At 34.5% G+C, this 27,203-nt stretch overlaps 2 protein-coding genes, 1 long non-coding RNA gene and 1 pseudogene across 4 annotated transcripts; 2 read left to right on the plus strand and 2 right to left on the minus strand.

Annotated features, from left to right (window-relative positions):
- Window positions 1-870: 870 nt before the first annotated feature.
- LOC120137825 (importin beta-like SAD2) lies at window positions 871-9,941 on the minus strand. Of its 2 annotated transcripts, none has more exons than XM_039153478.1 (22): window positions 9,702-9,941; window positions 9,466-9,601; window positions 9,272-9,359; window positions 9,002-9,151; window positions 8,621-8,783; window positions 7,919-8,103; window positions 7,657-7,830; window positions 6,863-7,008; window positions 6,659-6,782; window positions 6,375-6,555; window positions 6,107-6,266; window positions 5,877-5,918; window positions 5,548-5,666; window positions 5,270-5,468; window positions 4,644-4,775; window positions 3,670-3,773; window positions 3,337-3,516; window positions 2,737-2,876; window positions 2,254-2,393; window positions 1,924-2,087; window positions 1,716-1,845; window positions 871-1,600 (listed from the first exon to the last, which is right to left on the minus strand). In XM_039153478.1, the coding sequence occupies exons 1-22, from the start codon at window positions 9,789-9,791 to the stop codon at window positions 1,434-1,436; spliced, it is 3,114 nt and encodes a 1,037-aa protein (XP_039009409.1). In that variant the 5' UTR covers window positions 9,792-9,941; the 3' UTR covers window positions 871-1,433. The 2 variants fall into 2 exon arrangements, with proteins under 2 accessions (XP_039009409.1, XP_039009410.1); XM_039153479.1 differs by having other exon boundaries at window positions 1,924-2,084; window positions 9,702-9,939.
- A 539-nt stretch (window positions 9,942-10,480) lies between these two features.
- On the minus strand, window positions 10,481-14,154 carry LOC120137820 (annotated as a pseudogene).
- A 5,786-nt stretch (window positions 14,155-19,940) lies between these two features.
- LOC120137828 lies at window positions 19,941-20,229 on the plus strand. The gene is made up of 2 exons (XR_005517456.1): window positions 19,941-20,054; window positions 20,144-20,229. It is a non-coding gene; the product is annotated as an uncharacterized LOC120137828 (long non-coding RNA).
- A 1,245-nt stretch (window positions 20,230-21,474) lies between these two features.
- On the plus strand, window positions 21,475-27,104 carry LOC120137827. The gene is made up of 5 exons (XM_039153480.1): window positions 21,475-21,897; window positions 21,946-22,526; window positions 24,030-24,291; window positions 25,723-25,900; window positions 26,488-27,104. The coding sequence occupies exons 1-5, from the start codon at window positions 21,524-21,526 to the stop codon at window positions 27,019-27,021; spliced, it is 1,929 nt and encodes a 642-aa protein (XP_039009411.1). The 5' UTR covers window positions 21,475-21,523; the 3' UTR covers window positions 27,022-27,104.
- The last annotated feature ends 99 nt before the right edge of the window (window positions 27,105-27,203 follow it).

Genomic DNA, 27,203 nt, shown 5'->3' on the forward strand with positions numbered 1-27,203 from the left:
GTGAGCAGCTCGAAAAGGCTCGAAATGAAAAAAAAAATTCTTAAACTTAACTCGATTGAAGCCTCAAACTCGAACATGAACCTTAAATACATGAAATCTTACTGTATTTAAAAAAAAATCAATACATAAATATTATTATTATTATTAATTTATTTTTTTAAATAAAATCTTAATATATTATATTTTCGAGCTGCTCACGAGCTTTTCGAGTCGAATATCGAGTAGCTCGTTTCAGCTCGTTAAGAACTCGAGTCGAGCTCGAGCTCGAGTCGAGTCCATTCGATCCGAGTATTTATCGAGCATTGATCGAGTCGATCTCGAATAGCTCACGATCTGTCTCGTCTCATTTACCTATGCCCAAAAATAAGGAAATTATTTATTTAGTCATCCACCTATTATTTAGCTTATGTTTTGGTCAACTAACTATTTTTTTAAATCATACCAAACGTTACATTTTTATTCTGTTTTGATCACCCACCTTTAAAAAAATAACGATTATGCTAATGTGTCATCATAAGACAATGTCATGTCAATATTAAAAAATAATTTAAAAAATGCAATATCAACATCACAGTTAATGTTTCAACGACATGTGACCTAAAGAAAAATAAAACACAATTAGGTATGATTTTGAGAAAAATTAATAGTCGAGTAATCAAAACATAAATTAGGTAATAGGTAGGACACTTTAAAGACAACACATTGTTAAGCCTAACATGGTCAACCATAATTTCACTTTCCTTCTTCCTAATCTCATGTCTTATTTCACTTTATCCGGAAGACAACACAAAACTATAGTAATACACGAATAATTTTCAATTCAGAGCAATGACATTTGGGGTATATTTTGATAAATTCCGGCAGGAGACATTAAAAATATATTTCTTTTTTCCACATTATATAAAAGAATAAATGTCATATCTTTCTTACAAATCCTCATATGATCCCTCTGAAACCAGAAATCTCCATTACCCAAAAACAAAAAGAAACACTTTACCCAACAACGGAAAGCACAAAGGACGCTTCACCAATATCGTAAAAAAAAAGGTATCTGATAGACTATGTAACCGACATTCCCGGGGAGATCGGCCTCCCTGAAACAACCAATCCGGGAAAACCTCAACTAGTAGAGCGACCGAACACGCTAATAGAAAAGGAAGATGAGGAGGAGGAACAAGAAATAAATAGAAAAGGAGTACCCGGAAACAACACGGGTTGAGACGGGCATTTTTTGCCAAAGAATTTGCCGGACACAATTACCAAAATCACAAACCTGAATGTCAAACTCGGAGAGTTCACTAATAATCCCACATTCGATAGACTCGACGCTATGTGCACTTGAACCTCAACCTTTTGGGTTCAGACCATATGAACTAATGAATGCTTTGAATTGACCGGAAATGAAATGACTTAGTTTCATCAAAACCATTAACTCATGATGGAACAGGGGTAGCAGCAGATGCCTTCTCCATTTTCTCCTTTTCAATCTCTGCTCTCCTCTGTTCAGCATGCTGAGCAACACCGTTTGCAAGAGCTTGATAATGTAAATCCAGCGTTTGCGTAAGGTTCTGGAATCTCATAGGATCTGATGCTTGCAAAACTGGATTTACAATTGAGGAAGGGAAGAAAAAGGTCCTCTTTTCAGACAATGTCATTAAAAATCAACGGACGTAGAAGTTGCATTCAAAAAATTTTAGGCTGGACAAATGTTTTACCTTTGACAGTATCGACAAAGAAAACAAAGGGGTCTACTTCATCAATAGGAGACTGTACTTGTTCATCATCGCTAAAATCATCATCAGAGTCATCATCATCATCGTCATCAATTGCACCGAAAGCCTTGGCCTGTAGAAAACAAGTACGGTGATCTTAGATAAATAAAGTCCAGGAACCCTTTTTCCTAAGGATCAAAATAAAGAGTACCTGGGCAGCAAATTTTTGAAGCCTGATGCTATCAGCTTCATCGCCATCCTCTTCATCAACTCCCATTTCCTTGTCAGAGCCATTAGCGTCGTCGTCGTCGTCGTCAGACTCAAAACCATCCATACCATCATCATCCTCAGCCTCCTCTACCTTTGCAGCTTCTACTCGCATAAATAGAGAAATCCAGGTATTAACAAAAACTCTCGAAACATAGGGGGAAAATGTCAAAACAACAAGGATGTTTGCAGTTTCAGACACATAACAACCACACAGTGCATGCACACACACAAACCCCTACTGAAAAAGAGAGAGAGAGAGAGAGAGAGATACCTGCAACTTGATCCTTGTATGCAACAAGGAGATCAAGGGTAGCCCTAAACACACGTCCAAGAGCCTCCCCAGCTAACTGATCCCCGGGAAGTGCAAGCAGTGAAATAAGGCCCAGGCAGCACACTTTCTTATCATGTTCCCTATAGAACCCAGTTAACTTATGAAATCACAGCCAGTTATCATACCAACGTAAAAAATTCATTATAAAAGTAAAGATATTAGACTTAAGGCTTGTACAGGCCTATAGAACCCAGTTAACTTATGAAATCACAGCCAGTCATCGTACCAACGTAAAAAATTCATTATAAAAGTAACGATGTTAGACTTAAGGCTTGTACAGGCCTATAGAACCCAGTTAACTTATGAAATCACAGCCAGTCATCATACCAACGTAAAAAATTCATTATAAAAGTAACGATGTTACACTTAAGGCTTGTACAAGGGGAGATGGACGATGGTCACAGTAAATACAAAACAACATACCGTTTAAAATTAACTCGTACACCACTCCTCTTAACTTGCTGCAACAACTGGAACCAGAGGTTGAACACTTCCGATGTAACACAAAACTTGTTCAATATGCTGAGAGTCAAAGTTGCATTGTAATATACTGCATTGGCAATCTGGGTTAAAGAAAACCAGCATTGTGTTAGAAAAACACAGGAAAATAAAATGATGTTTCCAGGAGCAGCAAGTGTTTTGAAAGAAAACCAAGGCAATTTGAAAAACAATAGTATTGTTTTTGTTTTTGCTCAGAAGAATCAATGGCTGGCAATACTTAATTCAAAACAAATTTTAACATAAAAGGACGATCTAGACCCTAACAAGAACATTCTGAGAGAACATAGACCGTTACTTTAAACTTGAAACAGACAGCAACAAATAAATTTGAGACATTAAACATATCAAAATTAAATTGGCAATAAATTAATCAACTAGTTGTTTCTTACTGAGCCGTATAAATTTGTAGTATTAAGTACCCTTGTATTGGTGAATAACATCAAATTTGTAATATTTACAAGATATAAATATGCGAAGCATGACATCATCTTGCAGAAAATACAGCTAGGTCCAGCACCTTACCACTTGTACAAGAAGGCATTTCAACCGTGATTTCTCCGCTCGACGCAATCGATCAAGTGTGATTCTCAGATATGGTTCAACCCAATGATCTACCTGCCCTCTACAGCTTTGGAACACTACTTCTATCAGCTTTGGAGCTGGCTCAATGTCACTGTCCTCTAAATTTTTATCTGACATAATCTGCCAAAGGAAAGCAAATAGCATGGGCATTATAAACCAAAGGGTCTGACATTAAGAAATATTACAACATAAAAATGGAAGAATCCCTAGTTCATTTTCATTAACCTAGGAGAGTTGTCTATCTACAGGCAACTTTTAACAAAGAGAACTCACAGATGAAATCATATTCCAAAGACTTTGCTGGTAGTCTGGTTCCTTGCAATTAAGAAAATGAGCAGTTCCCCTGGATATATAGTTGTCCAAAGGAACCAAAATATCTGCATGAAAACAGTTACAACTTAGAAACGAAAAAAAAAAATTTACAGAAGAATTCAAAAGTAGAATTGATAAATTTAAATTGGATAGCCAAAAAGAAAGTCCAAACCCCCTTCTTTTTTTTGATAGGAATAGTAGGCCTCACTAAAAACCCCCTTCATGATTAATGGAACTTGAAAATAGTCCTTAATCAGCGGAAGGAGGAAAAGAGTGCCCTAGGAATTCATTAACCTCAAAACATTACAAAGTAATACAAAGTCTAATCTCCCTCCAGAGATAAAAAGCCAAAAAGAAACAACCCTAAACAGAATAAACAGAAATGAACAGAAATGAAATGTCTCCATTCTATCATTATACAAATCTGAACATCCACGCTGCCTTGGCAATACATCCCAAATTTAAAAATGGTAGTTCACGAAATTGATCCACTTACCAAAACTTGAAACACTGACTGTTTCGTGCAAAAGTGTTTACCCTAGGTCATAGAACTTGCATGAACTAAATATTCAATATCAAGCAATTAACAAACATAATTAATTCCATCAACAAATTAGACACAAAATATTTTCAATTTATTCTAAGACATCTTTTTATAATTTAATTGACAACGTGGACACTAGAAACAAATAGAACACAAGTTTCAGATCTGTATTGTTAGGCATGTTTCCGAAGAGCAAAAGTATCACTGTGCAACTTTTTTTCTGATAATGTATCACTACGTAACTTATCATATTGATAAGCTAACCATGAAAATTCTCACTTAAAAACAAAATGAAAGAATTTTCAAGCTAGGACTAGTTAAAATTTTCTAAAACATTCATAAATGGAAATAATAAAGGAGAAGAAAAGAAGAAAAGAAGATGGAATCATACTAGGAAAGAATTCTATAGCCCAATCAGCTAATGCTTCAATCATCAGAGGCCAAAGGCTCCACATATCCAATGATATAGTCGGAGAAAAGAAGGTCATATATGAAACAATCTCCAAGACTTCTTCAAAAACCTCTGCAGAAGAACAAGAAACATAAATTTGACAGCACAAAAACCTCTGCAATTCAAATTTTGCATGATTGAAATTTTACAGCTGAAAAACTAAACAGTAATTTATTTTCACTTTTAGATTTCATTCAGCACAAAATTTTAGAAATGCAAGGTTCTTTTAAACAAGTCTCAATCATAGTGACATATTGGTTTGACAGCTCTTTACAACAATGCTAAGCTTTCATAGGGCATGGCAGCTATTAACTCGTCCAAAAAGTACCCTGCATACAGAGTTTTTTTAAGGTTAATTTTACAAATGCTTAATGTGTTTATTAGCATATCCTATTATGTGCAAACTTAAGAAGAAAAACGCATTGAACCAAGGCATAAATTTCACATTTTAACTTCTATAATTGACTTGTTTCTTGTTTCTCCAAAGTATGCATCACTGTTAAGAAAACCAAACAACTAAAAAGCATCAACGTACTGGAGAGAAAAATGAAGAATGGTTCACATACCTTGTCCATCAGTGGTCAACATTCTTCGCATGATTGGAAGCAGAGTTGGCTCCACCTGAACAAAAAGGTGTGGAAGCCTACTAACTGATTCAAGTATTGTACTTATGGCACGTAAACAACCAACTGCGGCCAGAGCACCAGGATCATCAGCTTCGTCATCACCTTCAGCAGTGTTCATACACCTCCAGAATGCAGCTGCCTGGAAACAGATACATTATGATAGTTTCAGTATAAAAATTTGATGTTAGTACTTAAAAAATGATGGCAACATGCATTACCAGATTCTGACATAATCCAAGAGCATAAGGCGCCATCTCCTCCCCAAACTTATCAACAATAGTCTCCAGAGTAAAGACGAGATCCTCGTTCTCAACTTCATTCATAAGTTTGAAAATCTCTGAAGAAAAGTAAATTGCATATGAATTGACTAATTTGAATAAAGAAAAGTGACAATGTAAGTTGTGAAGTTGATTGGAATCATGTACATGAAACCAAAGTTGAGAAAATAACAGAAAACAGTGTTCCAAAGAGCCAAATTAATTTTGCGACAACCATCAATAATTAGGGGCTATTAATAAAACAAAACCAAGATCCAAATACCGCTTACCATCAAGTAGCTGAGGGAGAATAGGACGAATCTCATTTAAATCTGCATATGAAACACTTTCTTGTCTGTTAAGCCATCAAAACTCAGAACAACGTAAAAAGGAGGTGTGGATAGATAGAAACATAAGAAGTAATCAGCAAAGAAACTACAAATTCAGATTTGGCCCAAGCTAGCTCAATCCAGTCCCAACTTGTAAAAAACAAATAGAGAGAAAAAAATAAGTTATATACCTCTGCATGCTTCTACAAATGATCTTAATGCAAAAACTGAATCAACACGAACAGGAAGCTCTGGATCACGCAACGCAAAAACAATACAATGCAGTGCTTGGCGGAAATTATTCTGGTCAGAGAAGTTTACATGGGCATACTGCCCAGCTACCCATGCAGCCTAATATCCACACCATAAAAGAACATAACTGAGAAAATTCTCACATACAAATATCTCTTGGAGTCCTTGAATAAGATGCCTTCAAAACTGAAAAATAGCAAAACAAACCTTGGCTCTAAGATGTCCTACAGGACTTCGGAACTCAGGGAAAACATGTTGCATCAACATATGCTCCAATTCAGATTTGTAAGGCTCGGTTTGTTTCAGCTTATCACAAAGTGCTCCGACAGCAAGAAGAGCACCATCTTTCTGTCGATAAGGCTTATATTCTACTGGAGTTGCATCATACCTGGAACAAAGAGTACAGTGAATATACCAAAACAAAAAAATAAAACTAACATCAAAGAAAACCAATATTCCCAGTCTATTTGGTCTAAAATGTAAAAGGATACCTTTTGAAAATCTCCACAATGAATTGAATGAACTTTTGAAGATTCTCTTTTCCACGTTTTCTGACTAACTCGCTGACAAAGTCCATGGAAGCAGTCCTAGGACTATATAAATCTTCAATTATATCTGCAGTACAAAAATATAATGTATGAATCCGTGTGACCAGCACAGGTTTTGTAACACATACAGCAAGTTTAGTAGCTCACCATAGCCCTTCCTCACATACTCATGTGGATCATCCTCCCAAAGCTTTTGATCATTGTCGTTGAAGCACATGAGAGGAAAAACTATTTCAAAAATGAGGACATCAAGCTGTGGCTGCAACAATGTATACATGCTATTTTTCGAAATGCTGCACAAATAGTTTTTTTGGGTCAAAATCCATTATTAGCATTTCTGAAAACTTCAAAACAACTTGCAATGCAGAAACATAGAACAAGAGGATATGGCATCAGCGAAATCTGCAATATCATCTATATAGTCTTGAATCCTGACACATTTACTAAGGCTACAAATAAACAAATGCCACCACAAAGTATGAGTACGGTAATGTATAAATGTACCATAAAGTTATTATCAAATCAAGATTTTTTATCAAGAAATGACCAAAACTTCATAATTTATTAATATATGGAAGAGAAGTAGAATTGGGTATGAAAGGAAGAAATGACTCTAATTAACACTGCTGCAAAAACAAAAATCATGTTTTAATATTGCCAGAACTGCTTAGGCAATCATAATCCATCAAGAAGATCAGTATATTGCTCTCTGTCTCCCGGACACAGAAAGAAAGTAAAAGGTAACACTGGGAAGAAAAGATTTATCGCAATACTATCATTTCAGTTAAATGCTAACTATCTTTAGCCTAAAAATTGGATGGCCCAGCTACTTGGAAATAATAGCCAGCTTGAGAAAAATAACAAAAGGACATCGTATACTGCCTAAAGAACATCAAAAGCAGCAGTCAATGACACGAATTAGGAAAAATGATAGTGCAAACCTGCTGCTTAAATATTGAAGAATAAGGTTGATAACTCTGTCAGGGAGATAGCCCCCAACACGAATAACGCCCAATAAGTTTAAGTGGCATTCCAAAATTTTCCCTGCATAATTCTTCTGAAACATTTGGGCGAAAGCCCTGTTTTCCGGATTCCTAAGCTTTAAATCTCCAAACCTAACAAATAGCCACCAAAATCACAAAATGCCTAATAACAAGGCCAACCAGAATTACTCCAAACCATGTTTCAGTTTTTAAAACATACCGAGTGTATAGCCTATTTAAAATATGAACTGTCCATTTTTTCACCTTCCACCACCCCCATGATTTCCTGAGCTCAGGATCTACAGGTTGGCCTTCCACAGGTACAGGCCTCTCCAGAACATTTAAGAAAAGCATCATCCAAGCATTGAACACATTCGGATCAAGTAACTGCTTTGGAATCTCCAACTGAAAATTAGAGACAACAGCCCAAAGATGGCAACTGAATCAAACAAACCTAATAAAGCCAACTCACAAGGAACAAATTGCAGCAGAAAAAATAATACAAATATTCTCAAAATATTTGGCAAGCAATTTTTCCTGCAGCTCAAAAATTAATAAGAATTCACTAATATGGATTAATTAAAATGCTACTATGCTAGTAATATATTGAAAAACTTTGCACATCTGAACTAAAAAGAAAAACTGCCTATTATTTTATTGGTAATAACATAAGGAGAGATCAAGAGTTCATAACAATAGCACAATATAAGATCATCAAATCTGCATGAATAACACTTTTTACAAACAGTAATAGGCACAATCTCAAATAAAAACAAATTCATTACATAAGTATGCCAAAAAATTAAAGTAATATAAAAAACGGGAAATGGAAAATAGGAAGCTCCCTTTTGCACCCCCATTAAAAGATCAGGTAATAAAAACAATGAAGATGCACTATAAAACTAGCAAAATACAAACTTACATAGATGGATGACCAGAAAATTTTGCATATAAGCTTGATAAGATCTGCTACTTCCAGGGATGGCTTGTCAATCAGCACAAGCTTATTAAATATATTGAGAAGAAGAGGAAATGTCTCTTCAACAATGTGGTGAACAGGAGTTCTCTCATCTTCCGACTTGAACCTAGAATAAAGAAAATGATGGAATTAGTATTGATTTTTTTAATAGAAACAACATGACAATGCACAAATTTAAGAGAAACAATTAATTGTTTTTAGTGTTAAAACAATGTACCACTTTTAAACAGAAAAAGCTGCCTTAAGTTAAAAAAAATTAAGATATCAAAAAGACTATAACGAAACCATACAGCGAAAGAAAAGAAAAATACGGTGTAGACTTACTCATATTTTCTAGCAAGAATCCTTAAAACAAACAAAGTCCCATAAACCTGCTGATCTTGTAGGTTATGCTTCACCCAGTCGAGAAGACGTGGCCAATGCTCAGGATAGTCAGCATTGATGATGGTCTTGAGACACTCACCTAATTGCACCCTGCAATAAATCCAATATGATGAATCTTACAACTTCAACACATAATCTGCATGCATGACCAATGAAACAGTAAACGATTATCAACCAACAATGAAAAAAGGGGGCAGCAAATCATTGTACCTCAACAAAGGAGGAACTTGAACCACATACACATGAATATTATCACGAACCAAATCCTTATCGCTCGGAGAAATTTTCTGTTGCTCATCTAGGTTTATTTAAAAGAAAACAAAACCATACATTCAAATCCATAAACACAAATATCAGAATAAGAAAAAAGATAAAAAGATACAAGTTAATAAAATTTGCAATACTTGGATCAAGAGGAGCCCAATTCTTAGCAATGAAGTTCTTAAAGTGAATAGAAGCAAATTGACGAACAGCGATATCGCGGTTATTATCAACGATGATCTGCAATACTCTCACTAGATGCTGCGGCGTATACTGAAGCTGACCAAACGAAATCCAAAAAAAATAAATAAACGAATCAACGTTTTGATCTAATATCGAATTATCAAAACCAATTAATGACAATTGAAATAAAAGAAACCTGATTAAGACTTTGCTCAGCAGCTTTGCGGTCGGAATGATTAGAACTAAGAGCAGTTTGAAGAACAATGGCGAGACTTGCAAGATCCATCCTTTTCAATTCAAAATTTTGAAAAAAGAAGAATCTAAACCTTAACTACTCAAATTGAGTTCGATGAGAAAAGTGTTTAGGGTTTGGAATTGAGAGAAAATGATGAAATTGAAAACAAAATGTAATCAAAATCGAAGGACAAGAAGAGAGACTAGTTTGCGAAGAGCGACAGCTAGGGGTTGACAAAAAGAGTGAAAACGAATGGATATTTAAATAATTAGGGTTTGCAGTTTTTTTATTTTTAGTTAAAAAAATTGAAGTGCTCTACTTGTTTTTACTTTTACACCGCATTCAACTTACGAACGGCGCCGTATTATCGGAGTTAGCAAGGAAGAAAGTGCCATCGCTGCCTGCATTTTTTGGGAGGCTCTGTTTTCAGCTTTCACGTTAGAAATTAATTAATTATCATAAAAAATAAATAAATAATAATTAATTCGTTGAATGATGAATATTTTTTTGTCAGATTAATGGGTAAAACTGGTTAAATAATGTGTTGAAAAAAAATTCATGTACAGTGTGGGGGAATTGTTTTCTCTGGTAATGTGGTTGTTACCGTATATGTTGGAAGATGCATGGATAACACATCTATTGCATCAAAATAGTTTATTTTTAGTTTCCAACGTCTCACATATACTTCATTCAAAATACGCTAAGCCAAAAAGAAATTCAAGCGTATAATAGATCTCATTCTCCTGTCCATTGTATTAATTCACTGCGGTTTACTAATAGCTTTGAGACTTGTTCCTCAGCTTCGGTATCATTAACCACACCCGGCATCTTGGAAAACCACAGTAGCATGCCGAACGCTCATCAATAGAAAAGAACCTACAAGACAAACAGAAGTCAGTGTCGAAGATAAATGAATAAATTGATGCATAGGATTAGAGGAGAACCTATGATCATATGTCAACTCCTCCCATCGTTTAATCTCTCTCCTTGCAAAAATGATAATGTGCTCATCACCGTGAACACTAATAACTCTAGAATAGCAATTTGGCTGCACAAAGGGCAAAAGAGCATTTGTTAACATCTTTTGTATGCATTTTGTTCAATAGAAACTGATAGTGTTACAACGTCGCATAAGCATTCTAGTACAAGTATTTCTAGCAGGTTAGGAAACAACTCCTGTCTCATGCTAGAAGAACTTAATTACATCAATGGAATTTTTCTAACCCACCCCCCATCCCATTGTCTTCGGCTCTATTTCCCTTCAGATAATATCAAATCTATTCCATGTCCAAGATGCAAACAGCAATCTTCATTAAACATCTAAAGAGAACATTTTCATTCATTACAACCTTACAAGTACACCATTTAATGGACTCCTAATGACTCTGTGAATGAAAAACCGGAATGGAGTTAAACATGCATAACAAGAATAAGAACGAATGAGAACTACACAGATATAAGATGTAGCCAAACAACTGAGGCGGAACGGTATGAAGCAATTTAAATTACAAAAGTTATGGTTGAAACATTTTCATCCTGTACCATTTCACATACTCACAAAGACCCATGGAAGGGTAAAAATGGAACTAACATAAAAATGAATGGCAAGAATTCTGATACAAACATCTTATGTGGACAAATGATTGGAACCAAAAGGGCATAAAGCAAAATACCAAAAGCAAGGGTGAAAAGCACTTACTTCACATGAGTGATTGATTAGATGTGCTATGCTTCCTGCCCTAGTGGCATCAATCACTCTTTCATTATCAATTCGAAACAAATAAGTCCCAGCACCCTGAGAGAAAGTATTTAGCAACTTTCAAAATTTGCCCGTGAGCTCTCTAAGATTGCCCATAGGAGAATAATCCAAACATGCAAATGTATGAAATATATAGAACATACCACTAATGAGTTGTAAATGAAATGTTCCCTCCTATCAGCAATAGAAGGTCTGACAAGTTCGCCTGTATATTCAATCACCTATATATGATAAAAGTTACCTTTCATGTACTCAAGAAAAATATACAGCGAATGCTACAATGTATAAGAGCACATTAGTTTACCATTCTCCTGCCCTATGTGGATGCTTTGCAAAGATTCCAAACCCATGAATTCCAGATTTCCCTAGAGTCAAATGCAATTCCATTTAACCAGAAAGAAAAACTAGTAAAAAAGCAAATGCAAAACAACAAAAAGGAACAAGTTGCTATTTTAAACTTCCAGAAGACTCTTCAAAGGGGAAAACTACTAGCTATAGATTGCAGTGGTTATGTGATTAAGCATAATAAAACACTACACTTGTAAACACATACTCAAAAGCGTTGGAATGATCTTTCAAAGGTGGCACCCAGTAGGTTTGGGGTTGAATAGTGTCTACAATCCATTGTTTTACTCGCAAGTTGCAGCCTCCTTTGTAACAAAAAAAAAGGATGATATTCTATTTCAATTCAATGGAAGAACCTCTATCCCCTGCCAAACCTTCTTACTTATATCTTCCTTACACAATATCTTACATGGAATTCAAAATTTGTCCAACCTGGGCAATACCTTTAGCCCAAATTAAGTAAATCCATATCTGGACCTGCAATGCAATAGGTCCCATGAGAAAAGGTCCATGAAGAAATCATTCAATCCAATCTTGCATTGACCACAAGTTTCTTGCTTTAACCTCACAGATAATAATTCTAGGATATAAAGAATGTTTACCACCATTTTCCTATTACTATCAGCAATTTGTCAGAACACAATAAATAACAACAGAGTTTAGTCAGACCTGCTTCCTTAATACCGAGGAAGTTCCAAGTCCACTCCCTCACACACATGCACACAAAAAAAGAAAGGAAAAAATAGTAATCACTTACTAAATGCCAGTCTCTTTCGAATGGTCTGCCTCATGTAATCATACTTCTCAGCCACAGAGAGAATGTTGTTAGGAGCATCGAGCTGGGCGCCTTTAAGCTTGTTAAGACTAAAAGAGAATTTGATACAATTGACACTATTGTTAGGCACTGTAGTGCCTGATATTGCATGTTGGCAGAAGCCACCAACCATGTAGGGCTGATTTTCTACAAACAAAAGCTTCAGGGATGCAGCAGCAAGGGCTTCAGGTTCTTTTCGGCCTCTTCTTCCAAAATGGCTGTAAGACTCTGCATCAAATAAAAATTTGGCTTAGTGTCCAGTTTTGATCCAACAGTTTCAACAAACTAGACAACCGAAAATATAGCAATACCCTGAAGCCAAAATTGCTTCTCGAGATAGGATTGATATGATAACCTTTTATTGAATGTTATTTGTCATTTATTTTAGTCTTTTGAGAGAAGGATAGTAAACTTCATAGGACTAAAACTCCTATATGCAAGGAATTATGCAATCAAGAAGAGTTGGCCAATACATTGATGCGATTGTGGATAAGCCAAAAACATCTCAATCATACATGAACCGGAAAGGCAATTTACTCACCAACCTGCTTCAGACATATCTATAAGCAATCTAAAAACTGCTAGCTAGCTTATCCAGTTACACGGCTTCATTTTTTGTAGATCCAAGACATAGTGCCAAGTGGCTTTAAAAAAGGAGAAAGTTATTTAGCCACCCCTAGAGCTATCATATAAACAAGTCATGAGCCAAATTTATATGTACACATTTTGAAATAATAAAACTATAAATGTCAAAAGCGATATTTAAAACCAATGACTAAAATTGATTGAGACAAAAATAGTCCACCGAAACTTAAGAAAAACACCTAACATGCTGAAAGCAAGAGACATCAAAGGGAACAAATTGCAGGGTAACGAGAATATCAAAAGTACAACTAATGAAGATAATGAAACAAGCAATAGCATACCGGTCCGAGCACAACCAGATGGATTAAGAGGTGGAGTTTAATCAGAACATTGGCGTACTATTCTGCTAACTCCTTCATCGGACGCTTCTACTCGATCATTAGATGGTTGCTTATGCTTCTTGCAAAAGGAAAGTAGACGGATACATTGATCTTCATCATCTTCATCTACAGAGAGAAGAAACAGCCTTTGTAGGATAAGTTTCAACAAGAAACTACAACAGAGAAAACATTAAACGACAATGTGTTACTGTAAACTTACTTGAATACAAGCTCCATAAGATACACCACAGATGCTACATAGCAGCTTCCACCGATCCTGTAATATGGAACAAAATAAACAGAACGAAAAGAAATCTTACAATATTTACAAGTCTGATTTGCATGGAAATCAAGGGTATATGGAATTTAGCTTTGAACAGGGTCCCAGATCCTCGATAGATAATATCAAAAAGCACTAAATAAGTCCTCTGAACAACAAAATGACAGTAAGAGAGGTACCTTGCTGATTCTATTTAGCCCATCAATAGGTTCCATTCTCTTAACATCAGATAGACATGTTTCTGGAACATAAATGTTTAGTCAGTGTTGTACCACCCATAACTCGTATATGTCTCGAAATACGAGTTAAACATGTCACACTAACTTTTTATATGTTTCATATTTGAAAACTCGTAAAATTTTGTTTCATTTTAAAATTTCAAATTATCAATTAAAACACATTTAATAATTTGCGTGAAAACTTAAATTTATAATATTATCATCAAAGTTTTAATCCGGTTTTAGGTAGCAATTAGACAGTTCGATGTTGTTTCCCAACACATATGAAACTGTCAAATTACTACTTAAATTAAAATAAATCAACCATTACTGTTAAAGAAATTCTATCAGAGCAATCAAAACATTTATAATATATATGTCACTAACAAGTCAAAGTTAAGATGTCTTAATGATATTGGTAATATATACGATTTTCTGAAAATATGCTTGAGAGGCTCCTCACTTTACCTTATTTTCTCTATCCAAACCTATGCATGAAAATCATCACGCCAAATAAAACTTAGTGAGGCAATAACACAGTTAAAGTGAGATAAAACATAAAATATCATAAATACTTTAAATCATAACACTGCAATTTAATAAAAATATGGAAACTTTTAAATCGAGCTATTCAAGCCGATTTTCTCTTTAGAAACCTGAAAATCATCATCTCATGATTTTATCAAAATCATTATTTCATATTTTTTATATTTGTCCATAATTCATATCTTTTATTTCATTTCCATATTTTTTCCTTTCAGATACTTGTCATAACTTTCATATTTACTTTCATAGCCCAATGTATATGTAAGATAATGCAATGTCGCGAGTCATATATAATGTGAGCACTAGACACTTCACGGTGTCAGTCATCATCATAGGATGCACTCTAAGTACAAATCATATCATATGCACCAACAGAACCATATTATTATACACGAATGTACTATAACTTTACTCAACTTTCTAGCATGCCAAGTGTAGGTTCATTCTTAACACACTTCATGTTATGATTTTTTTTTTTAATTTTTTATGTTTAATTTACGTAAATTGACTTAGTCAATATAATCTATTTTTATAGTCAAAGTAAAGTGAATTGTTTATTGAAAAAATGTACTATCATCTAAAATTCGATACTACGTTTTTTTTTTAATTTTTCACTTCAAATTATAAAACACTCAAAACAATACTATTCTATGTATTTATGTTAACATAATATTTTAAAAATGATATTATTAATTTATTTATAATGATCAATTTAGTAGTTGATATTTATATTTTCATCCATTTGGTTTTTGTTTTTCATTTTAATTAAATCTAACCTTTAATCTTTCAATAAAAGTTTGAGGCTTAAGGTAGAAACAAGTACTCAAATTATAAGCTATTTTTGTTTTAAGTGCCTAAATTATTTTTTGGCCAAACTAATCCTTAAATTATTATATTTAATCATTTTAAGTCACACTATTTTTTCAGTTTGAAAATGAAAGGTCTTTTATTTTGACAACTATTACCCAATCACAATGGAACTTCCTTATAATAATTAAATTAAGGGTGAATTACTCTCTCTCCTATTTTCCTCACTCAACTTTTAATTTTTTCTATTTTCCTCACTGAACTTTACAAATTGAATCATTTTGCTTACACCTTAGTTTTCTCTCTAACGGCTGATGACTTGGTATCTTTTCATTATTTAATATAAAATAATTAAAAAAATAAAATAAAAATAGAAGATGGTCGGATGCCACCGTCGACTGCCATAGAAGGTGTCGTTTTGTCCCAAAATGGGATGGGATGCTTTGCCTCAACGTCGTGAGTTCGAATCTAACCTCCATTTTGCCAAAAGTTGTCCCGAAGTCCACGGATTTAAGATTGAAAGTGAAGAAACCGAAATGTGTCGGTCCAAATTCACGGGTTTTGGAATATTTTTTGTGAAACAACCACCAAATTCAGACTTAGATGGTCGAGACGAACCGACTCATCCCATTTTGGGAACGAACGTCCACCATTTTACGACAATCAATGGTGGTCGAAATAAAAATGACTCGGTTGTCGGCGGAGAGAAAATAGAGAAGAGAATGGAAAAGGGTATATTACACAATGACTCATTAAAACTTTACTCTCTCTCTTTCTCATATTTTACTCACCAAAACGACGTCATTTTAGAATATATTTGAGTTTTTCAAAACAACGTCGTTTTAATTCCTGTGTCACGTCATAGCGCCGTTAAAAAGTTAACGGTAGAGTAAGCAAAATGATTCAATCTGTAAAGTATAATGAGCAAAATAGAAAAATTGAAAGTTGGGTGATGAAAATAGGAGAGAGAGTACATTTCAATGAAGAATGATGTAATTTACTCTTAAACTAATTAGTCGTATGAACTAGATTATCTCAGTGGTTAAAAGAATGATTGTTATTCTTAGAGGTCCCGAGTTTGAGCTCAAACAATTGTAGTAGAGGTGACCGAGCGTTCATCGTCAAATGGTTGAGAGTACTTAGAACAAATACTACTTTGTAATCACCTTAAGATAAGTTAAATTATGCGTTTAATATCTAAACTATAAGTTTTGATCCCTTTTTAACAGCGGGGTACTAAAATATAACAAAAACTAAACTTTAGTTATGATTTTGAAAAAAATAAAAGTTTAAATACTAAAATGGACCAAAATTGATTGTTTAATTACTAAAATAGATTAAAATTGATAGTTTAAGTACTAAATATGTATTTTACCTAAAAACTAGTTGAACATTTTCTCTCTCTCAAAATTCAAAGCACTATTATTATTAGGGTAAATATATATTTTAGTACTTAAATTTTACTTTGATATCTAAGCTTTTTTTGTAATTCTTGATTCAAATTGGTATTTAAATTTGATATATTTTTAAGTACTTGTGAATTTTAACTAATTTGAATAAAAAAGCCAAGTTCGAATATCAATTTGAGCAAAAAACCACCAAATTTAAATACACAACTGGACAAAAAAGTTTAGTTAGTAATTGAATATTTAAATCAAATTCAAATATTTAAGTGGATAAAGAAAAATTTCATATCGTTTAAGTAGATTTTGAGTATTTGTTTATGCAAAAAGTCTTTGCTAGGAGACTCACTTACCAAAACTAGATGTACAATCCTAGTCGATCTTGATTTATCAGGATGTCAACGACAAAAAAAATGATGGAAGATTTAGCATAAATAAGAAAAAATTTACTTTAAAATGATAAAATTATACATTTAATCATCCATCTTTCAACCTCTTGAAAATAATCATGGTTCAATTAGTCCTTAGCCATTTAGCTTTTCACTTATTTTAACTTTGACACTTAACTTTAACCTTTTTACTAAAGTTTCCAATTTTTTCATTTTTCCATTGCAGTCACTAAATACTCATCCCAAAATCAATTTTTTCTTTAACCCGTAATATAAATAAAATTAATCGATTCTCAAAATATAATATGTCAAAAAATAATTTTCTTATCACCAAACGTTAGAAAATTTCTATACTGATTTTTCGATTGTTACAAAAGAGGTAACCAAAAATGAATTACAATAAAAAACTCAACCTAGTTGGGATGTATGGTAAAATTAATAGATAAAAAGGGTAATTCACACCCCAATTTAGGGGCTAGTTTTAAAGTATCGAATTAAAGTCTTAACAAGGGAAATTTTGAGGACTAAATTATAAATTTGTAAAAGTTGCAACTCGATTTTGGACCTTATGGGAAATTAAGAGACTTAACCTTGAATTTTACCATTTTTCCTGGTAAGTGAAAAATAAAATATCAAAATCCCATGATTCAACCCCAAAAATCATCAATTTCCCAACCTTAGATATTATAACCCTCTGTGATTCGCTCCGTTCTGACCGTCGTTGCCGTGCCCCGCCGCCATCATCAGAACCAGCATCCTTCGGTGACTCAACCTCCCACAACCCGAATCAGCCACCGTTTGGCCTGAATCGAGGGTAAATCGCCAGTGACCCGCTATTTTTTTTTACAAATTTCGGCCACCTCGGTCTTCAGTTCACCTCACCGCCGCCGCCACTGAGTTCCCCATCGTCATCCGCTCCTTACCCAACCAAAGCTATCGTTCATTGCTGTTGATTTCATCATTCGACGTTAAGGGTAAGTTCGAATGTTTCCAGTTGTTTTATCGTGGATTTTGGTTGATTTTTGGATTGTTTTGGGTTGTATTTGATGATTGGTTGCTCATGGAATGCTCGATTGTTGTCCCCATTCCCCGTCGCCACCGCACGCGCCGGTGGTGCGCGTGGGGCTCGTTCCACACTCTGGTTTCTTCTAGAACCAGTTGGATTGGCTCGAACCAGTCCAAGTCAACTCGAACCGAACTGAGTCAACCCGAATCGAACTGAGCCAACCCAAACTGAATCAAGTCAAACCGAACCAATATGACCTATTGACTTTGACCCGACCCGTTGATCGGTCTGATTGTTGACTTTGATCGATCTGACTGTTGACTTTGACATTGACAAAAAAGTCAAATTTTTTGAAAAATCCTATTTTATGTTTTTTGACATCCTGAGTTCGAATCCAAAGTTTGTTTTGCCAAATTCGCACTCAGTAAGACGTTTTTCAGTGTATTATCTTCGGATTCAAGTTGGTTTCTCAATTTAGTTCAATTTCTGACGTAAATTTGTTTGATATGTATCTGATGAATTATTGGACGTTAAATTCAAGTTCGAGAGTGATTGAATGGAGTTTAAATGTTCGATCGATGGAGCACAGAAATCGTGGTAACACTCTACTACCTTTTGTATATTTTCTGGAACACATTGATAATTGATAAATGCATGAATGGAAATAATTAGTCCATGAGGTGTATTTAATTATCATTGGACTCAAACGGAATTTGGAATAAAGACAGAACATTGTATAAGACTCAGACGACTCGTAAAAGAATTTGGCAGATCTATCGGAAACAAATCTAAGTTCAGTGATTTAATCAGTAAATCAATCAATCTCAGGACGTGTAAATTCTGATTAACCTCGTTAAAGGTTAAATGTCGGAAATGCTTGGATAAGAAACAACGAAAATACTGGTATGATATAAAAGATAAGTATTTTCTCGAAAAGTGAAAATAATAATGTTAATCGATCATGATTTTTAATATGGTAAAAGACTTAAAATTTCTAATTCCTGAACGAACACCCACAGACTAAATTACCGAAAGTACCTTACACGTATGAATTTCTCGAAATGACAAAGTTGAACTGAATGGAAGTATTGTACATATTTGAATTGTTAAAACGAAAGAGTTACTCTGGAAACTCTGAAGTGACAAAGATAAACTTGAATACTAATTGATTTAAGTACTCCAATGACCTTGAATTAAGCAAATAACTTGGATAAGTCTGGAAACACAGATGATCTTATATGTTGTACCGTCTATAAAGGTTTTGAACCACGAATCAAGCACGTTGACATTTTCTAATATCGTTACAACGTAGAAATGAAATAAAGACCATAAATCTTCTTTAAAATATTTTAATAGCTTTGATTTAGAATTCTTCCAAATTGAATATCTTCTGTTCTTCTCTTTGTACCATATCCCTCTCCCTTGTGTGGAAAATATTTTCTGAACCCGAAGCTTTTAGTTTAATTGGTTCATACAGCCACTAGTAAGGGATGACATGTATGCAACGGTATCCTGTGTTCATAATATATAAGGAGGGATTCGAATTGGTGACAGCAGTTAATAGTTCTGCACTTCGTGTTTGAATACTGTCTCTACATTTTTTGCTAAGGTTTGTGTCCAATACTTCATTTTGCAGGAACCAATTACACTTCTCGAGTATTCCATGAATGCTGCTACAGTAGGCACCGATGCAATCGCCACCACTCGTGTTCTAATCCGTGCCGAGAATAGTCGCGTTTCAACTCACGCTTTGACGGGTGAAGCCATTCATCGAACATTTACGTATGGTTTCTTTCACTCTTGTTTCCATCCTGCATTTTCACTACTTCCACATCTGAAATTGAGTGCATAAAATCGATGTTTCGTGGCAGTGGAACCGGGGCAGGAATGGATATCGTTGTCTCGAGTGTCAAGGCTTATATTGGCGCATTAAATAAGATGTTGGGAACAAAATCAGCCAAAAGGGTCTGTAGAACAAACTTCAGTTTCTGCTTAGGTGCATACTTGATGTCAGGTTTGGTGAGTCCAGTTGCTCTTCTGTTAGAAGCAATGCTATGAAAGGTGGTATTATTGTACAGAAATGTTGATAAGTGTAAGAAAAGACACTGTTGGTTTTTGCTATTTGCTGTAATAAGAAGTAAAAACCGAGTACCTACAGTATCTGGTCGACGTTATTCAATTTTGGTCCAATCTGGTTTGGCTGTTACACAAGGATTGATGAATCGGTAAAAAAGGGTAAATTACACCTTTAGTACCTAAACTATCAGTTTTGATCCGTTTTAATACTTAAACTTTTAATTTTCTCCAAAACTACACTTAAAAGTCTAGTTTTTGTTTTATTTTAGTATCCCGTTCAAAATTTAATATTAAATTTTGAATAAAATAAAATAAAATTTAGGCACTAAAACAGATTAAAATTGGTAGTTTAGGTGTTAGACATGTTAAGTTTTTAACATCGGGTATTAAAAGTAAACAGAAACTAAATGTTAGGTCTAATTTTGAAAAATTAAAAGTTTAGATACTAAAATATATCAAAACTAGTAGTTTAAATATTATATACGTAATTTACCCTGAAAAAATAGGTTTATTGTTTATAAGTATTTACGAAAAGAGTATACCAATATGATTAAACCTGACATATATTTTTGCTCAATCATTGTACTTTATTAAATTAGTATTTAAACGGACAAATTAAGCGAACTTAGTAATTTAGTTAAGGGATTATTATTATGCCTTAAGGTTTTGAGTTTGAGAATGTTATCTATAAGAATGTTTGAATATTTATTTTAATAATCTTTTAAACAAATATAATTTTTATGATATTTTTATATTTATGATTTATAGAATTCTAACATCTTCATTAACTTAAATATCGAAGAATGTATCTAAATACTAAAATTATTTGGTTCGTTCATATTAATATAATTCACGTTAATTATATGATATTAAATATTAGTAATAAACATGTCATGCCGTATTAAAAGTAATAATAAAATAATCCACGTTATTGTAGAGTAATCAAAACATGAAAAATTTAAAAAAATTAATGATTAAATTAAAAAAATTTAAATTTAGTAACTAAATTAGAATGAAAATATAGTTAAGTGATGAAAGGGGTATATACTCAATAAATATAGCAAGGAAGCTGACCTATATATATAATCCGATATATGCCCACAGAACCCCATCCAAGAACCCCAGGCGTTTCTCTCTTCTTCTCAAACAGTTTATTCATTCTCTCTTTCTCAAGAATGGCTGATTATGCCGTGGATTCCGATTCACAAGTTGGTTCCAAGCGCAGAACCTCTGCTGACACTGACCAAAAAGAAGAAACTCTTCTTCAACTTCCCTCCTCTCTCTCTGAGACCACCGCCGACCGCCGGGATTCAACCCCACCTGACCGCCAAGAAGAAACAGCTATGGATCATAGCAGTCCAAAGAAAGCCAAGTGCTTCCCCCTTCTTTCTGAGGGCAACCAAGAAATGGGTCTCCATTCTTTCACTCAAAAGAAAGTCTCTCTTTCTGGGCTTTTCGAGAAAGAAAAGGTATATGATGTGGAAACCAAAGAGGGTTCCTTTGGAGTTCAAGAAGTTGGTAGCCAAGTCAATTCCATTGAAGCTGATAACAAGGAACATCTGGAGACTTGTTTGGGATTTGAGGAGAAAAGGGTTATCAAAGGAAAAGATTTGGAATCTGAAACTGTCTTGGAAGCTGAAAAGAAACGACTTTTGGATGAGCTTGAAGTTGAAAACATCTTTGGAGGTACCAAAGGACTTGACTTGCCTGTTAAAGGGTCTTTAATGATTGAAGTTATCGATGATACGGCTTTGATTGGATCATTTCCTCTCTCCAGAACTGGAAATGGTGAGAAAAAGAAGGGGGAACATGAAATTGATTGTACCAAAACTAAAAGATCAAGAAGAAAGAGAAAGAATGTAAAAAAGGTTTTGGGGGAATCTGGAACTGTGAGACACGTTGAGTCAACTGAAATATTTGAAGTTCAAAATGGGAAGACAGAAAGCGGAAATCAGAATAAGATAATGTACTCAAGAAAAGAGTTAGAGTCTTTGAGGTTTGCTAATGGTGTGGAACAGAGGAATTTTTGGAGGGATGTATATAAAAGTCTTGGTAAAGATGTGATCAGAGAGTATGAGGACTTGGGAAGGTGGAAACATCAGAAGAAAATCAGCTCAGGTTCGAGCTCGGATACACGTCATGACTTTGCAAAGAAGACAGGGTCTCCTGCAATTATAAGTATGTTATTTTGTCTTTTATTAAGATATGTAGTTTAATGATTTAAGTATGCATTTGGTTGTTGTTATCACTATTTACTATCGTGTTGAATTTCTTAGTCTAAAGCATTAGCTTAATACATGGTATGGATGTTCTCATGTTCTTATGGTGATACAACTTTATCAATCTTTTGAATTGTATGGTGTGATATGTAGTGGTAAGCTCCATGGTAGTGCTTTGTGTTCTCTTCTTCTTTTAAGATGGCATTATCTTAGAATGTGGCTGTGATGTATAGGCTTATTCTCAAGGGTGTGGTCGGAACTCGAAAGAAGAGCTCGTTATTTATGTATTTAACTTTCGAGCAATGAATGAGTGAGATTTTGATACATTGTCTTTATCTAGAGTATTAATTTTTAATGAACCTAATTTGGTGTGAGAACAGGCCTGTTAGTTTTTAGTTTATATTTAGAGGTATACCTGTCTTTATCTGCCAAATAGCTTTTACTTTACAATCTGGCATCATACCTGTGACAACTGAAAAATGGGGATTTTTTGCTTCTCTAATGTAGTGTCGTAGATTATTCTCCAAGCTGTTTCTAAAATTCATTCACCTAAAGAAGAATTTTCATGACCGTTATGAATAATGGATATTGTTCTTCTCTAAGTCAAACTTTGTTGGTATTATGAAAACTAAGATTTAGATGCATTTTCTAATACCTGGTGTGGCTTTCTGGTTGTCTTGGTTACCGCAAGCATGTTTCTTTAATGGAATTTCGGCCAGTTTTGATAGTGAAAAATTTACTTTTGCTTCAGGTCCTCTAAATTTTCTGATTTCATTTTCTTTACTTCTTTTTTATTCCTTCCTGGAGACCATTCCTACAAAAAATTGTAGTTTTATCTTTCAAAAGTTAAATAACTAAAGCTTTTTCTCTTATTCATCAGTTCTTTTTTTAATATAAAAAAACTGATATCTTTTAATTGATATGGAATGTCTTGGACATTTTGAGCAGTTTGTTCTTCCATCGACTAAAATCTAGCTCATTTGGTGTCAACTTGATGGGTTCATTTTCTGTTGTCACAGGTGTGGTTGCTGGAAGGGGAACAAGGAATGGTCTCAATATCTTTGTACATTGAAGAATTGCCTGAAGCATTCTGCAAAAGACCTTATGTGCAACAATTCAAATAATAGGATTTTCTTGTGTATACTTAGGTGCATTATACCCGTGTCTAGTTCCTATAGGCTATTGTATGTAGGAGTCCTGCTGTGATTCAAATGTGTGTGCTAGAAGTATAGATATGCTATTCTTTGTAACTAGAAACTGATAAAGCGATGATATTCTTTAATGATTCAACTTTTGAATGCCTTGCAATGCAAGTGTTGCATTTTTTTTGTGTTTTCCGCTTTCTGTTACTTGCTTGTTTATAATGTTTTTCTGTTTGCTGTTACGTGCATATTTTTCATGTTTTGTCGTTTTAATATTCTCATATGCGCAAGCATTCCTTAAAGTTTTTGATCGCTTTCAGGGGAAAATTATTCTGAAAATGTGGGTAATGAACTAGAGTACATGGAGGACAATGAGATGGAAAATATTTTTCCTTTCGGTTTTACTTCTCATGATGTTGAAGTTGAAGATGCCGTTTTTGGTGTAGAAGAAGAATGTATTGAAGATGATGACAGCGACGAAGATTACACCACCATTCTTAGGCCCGCTTTCATGGTGGAAGGGGAACCTGACTTCGATTCTGGTCCTCCCGAGGACGGACTAGAATATCTCAGGCGTGTCAGGTAATCGACCATTATCTTTAAATTGTCAGTTGATTTATTAATATAATTTCTATGTCAGCAATACTGTTTTTTCTTCCATGGTTTATCTGTTTTCACACCTATTCGTAGGGTAGCTTCACAGTTCAAACCATATCATAGAAAGTGCAACTGCTTTCACAAATCACTATTATTTTTTGAGGAATTGAAAGAACATGCTTATTTATAGAGTTTCAATTGGTATAATAAGCTGTCTTCCCCTGTAGCCTTGCAACAATTCAAAGTAGAACTTTGGGAAACCTGAACATAGGTCTAAGTTTAATATAAGTTGTTGGAGTAGGAGTGGTACTCTGTAATATCATCTTATTTTGAGTCTTGTAACTGCCATAGGTAATGCCATCATCTCTACTAGATAAAGGTTTCACCATAATGCAAAACCCTATTCTCAACTTGTAAGGCATACTGTTGATCATGTTCTAAATTATAAATTATTAAATTCTGCAATGTAGTGGTCAATTGACTTACCACTCTCTATGAGCAGGTAAAATTTTCATAGCATAATCCGTTCGAAGAAATTAGTGTCCACATCGTACCTTTCATTTGTTCCAAACAACAATTTTTTTACTATCCTTGATGTGATCTATGTTCCTCGACTGACTCTCTCCAACCATTTAATTGCAACTCCTTTTAAATTCAGTTTCACAAATTGAACTTTTCTAGGTTCAATGATGGATTTCCACTCAAAATAATTTTCTATCCTGGCTTCCTAATCCAAATAGTCTTCAACTTGTAACTTTCCATGGAAATCATCCTCTTCTTCACTCCTCCACCAGTCACTTCTAGGGCATGCAACAACTGCTCTTCCAGAACACCTTTTGCTGCAAAATTTTCCGGTCCATCGTTATGAAAGGGGTTATCAGCCTCTCCTCCATCAGATAGGACCCCCCTTCTGGCTAACAATCGATCCTAATAAAAATCGATCCTGATAACCCTCTAATAAAGTATTTATAATAAACTCTTACTAACAATCATATTTACTCCCTAGTAGACTAGGTATACTATAACTCTGACCAAGTTGTATCTTAATCACATAATTCATTAAATGATAAGAATAAAAAAGAACCCAAAACATGCACTTAAATACTAACATAAAAAAGCAAATTTTAAATAATTTAATTTAATTTATGCTCCTGCATCATTTTGGCCTGTTGCCATATATTACTTGTATGTTTTACGCAAAAGGTGCTATGACCCGCATTAGAATGGTTTGAAATTTTGTTGTGATTTCTCTGCTTATGGTGTGTTTTATGGAGCTGCAACTCTATTTTTTCGTTACAGCTTCCTTTTTATTTATGGTGGCATGTGGTAGATCTATTGCGAAATTGAGTTTTTCCAAGATTAACACGTCTATGTTTTAATCATATCAAACTAATATAGTCCTTTAATTTCCCTTAGGTGGGAAGCTGCTCAAATTCCCAAAATAAAGATTGCGAAGCCTCACAAGTTTACATCAAACAAGGAACAAAGTGTTTATATGCCTCAGATTCCAGAAATTGCCGACTGTCCCGAACATTTGCTGCCACTGAAACAGTGGGAGGAAGCATTTCTTGCAGATTTTTTGGAGCTACGTATGGTATGTACTTTCGGTCCCATTTGATTGTGTTCTGTTTACAATAAGAAGAGCTCTTCAGGTTTTAAGTTCATCAACATTTTGGGTGTCCTCTCGTTTTATTTTAGCTGTCATCTCTTGACTCCGTTTGCTGATTGAATAATCTTGAAGTGAAACATGTAATTTTGACGTTGGAATATTGGATATATAAATACATGAAGTGAACCAAAGATGTTATAATCCGAATAATGCTATTTCCAATCTTTTCCTTCCTGTTTTTAAAGTGCTTAAAACTGAATTTTCTAGTACCATTGAGCATTAACGAGAACTGCTATGTTACATGGAATCAAATTTTATAGTTGAACACAGACCTATGCGGTACGACCAATATGGGCAAGTTCATTTTTTTTAGAAGTTTTTGCATATATTTGGAGGGTCATATCGCCACCTATGTCCAAATATGTGTTCGACACGGATGTCAGATATGGGTATTTCGACAAAGGTGGAGCAGGACAAGCATAGGAGAAAGGCTTTTGTTTCTTTTAATTCTAGATATATTTTAAGATTTGGAAACATGTAAGACAAATAATATTTTTTTCTTTTGATCTCAGACTCTGTCACATATGGAGGATCCCAGTGCCGAGGTTTCTTGTAAACTACCAAGGTTAACTGTTCAAGCAGACGACCTGTGTCGGCTCCCGGAGGGGGGTGCTGTTGAGAATTTTAACCATGCAACTGGTGAAGTCCACTCTGACCAGGTTTTTTTGTCAAAATCTGCAGATGAGATTTCACTGGCTCAGAACAATCCATGTCCTAAAACCTGTATCAGTGATACTTGTGGTGACTTCCCAACTTTGTCTGCAATCCGAAAGATGGACTCAGTAGCTCGAGTTTCGATGCTTAGGAAACAGATAAGCTCGGTTGAGAACATGAGCTCATTGTCGAGGAGCAACTGTGTGTGGCTATTTGCTTTATGTGCAGCAATTGACACGCCTCTGGACGCCGACACTTGCGCCTCCCTTCGTAGTCTGCTTCGGAAATGTGCTAATTTGAGAGCTGGGAAGTCTGAGGTTGATGATGAAGTTATCATGCTCAACATTTTGGCGACAGTTTCAGGAAGATATTTTGGTCAGTCAGAAACCTGAAGTTTTGCTTCATGTGTATTTATGCTGATTTTGTATGAACTTGTGTAGAAAGAGTTTATGAAAACTTTTATGGTAACTTGCAATCTTACAAGGAATTTGAAATTTTAGATAATAAAAGTTTATAATTTTAAAATTTATAGTTTGCATATAAACGCATTTATGCAGATGTGACTCAGGAATAT

Source organism: Hibiscus syriacus, unplaced genomic scaffold (assembly GCF_006381635.1).
Source record: "Hibiscus syriacus cultivar Baekdansim isolate YM2019G1 unplaced genomic scaffold, ASM638163v2 tig00110676_pilon, whole genome shotgun sequence".
NCBI lineage: Eukaryota > Viridiplantae > Streptophyta > Magnoliopsida > Malvales > Malvaceae > Hibiscus > Hibiscus syriacus.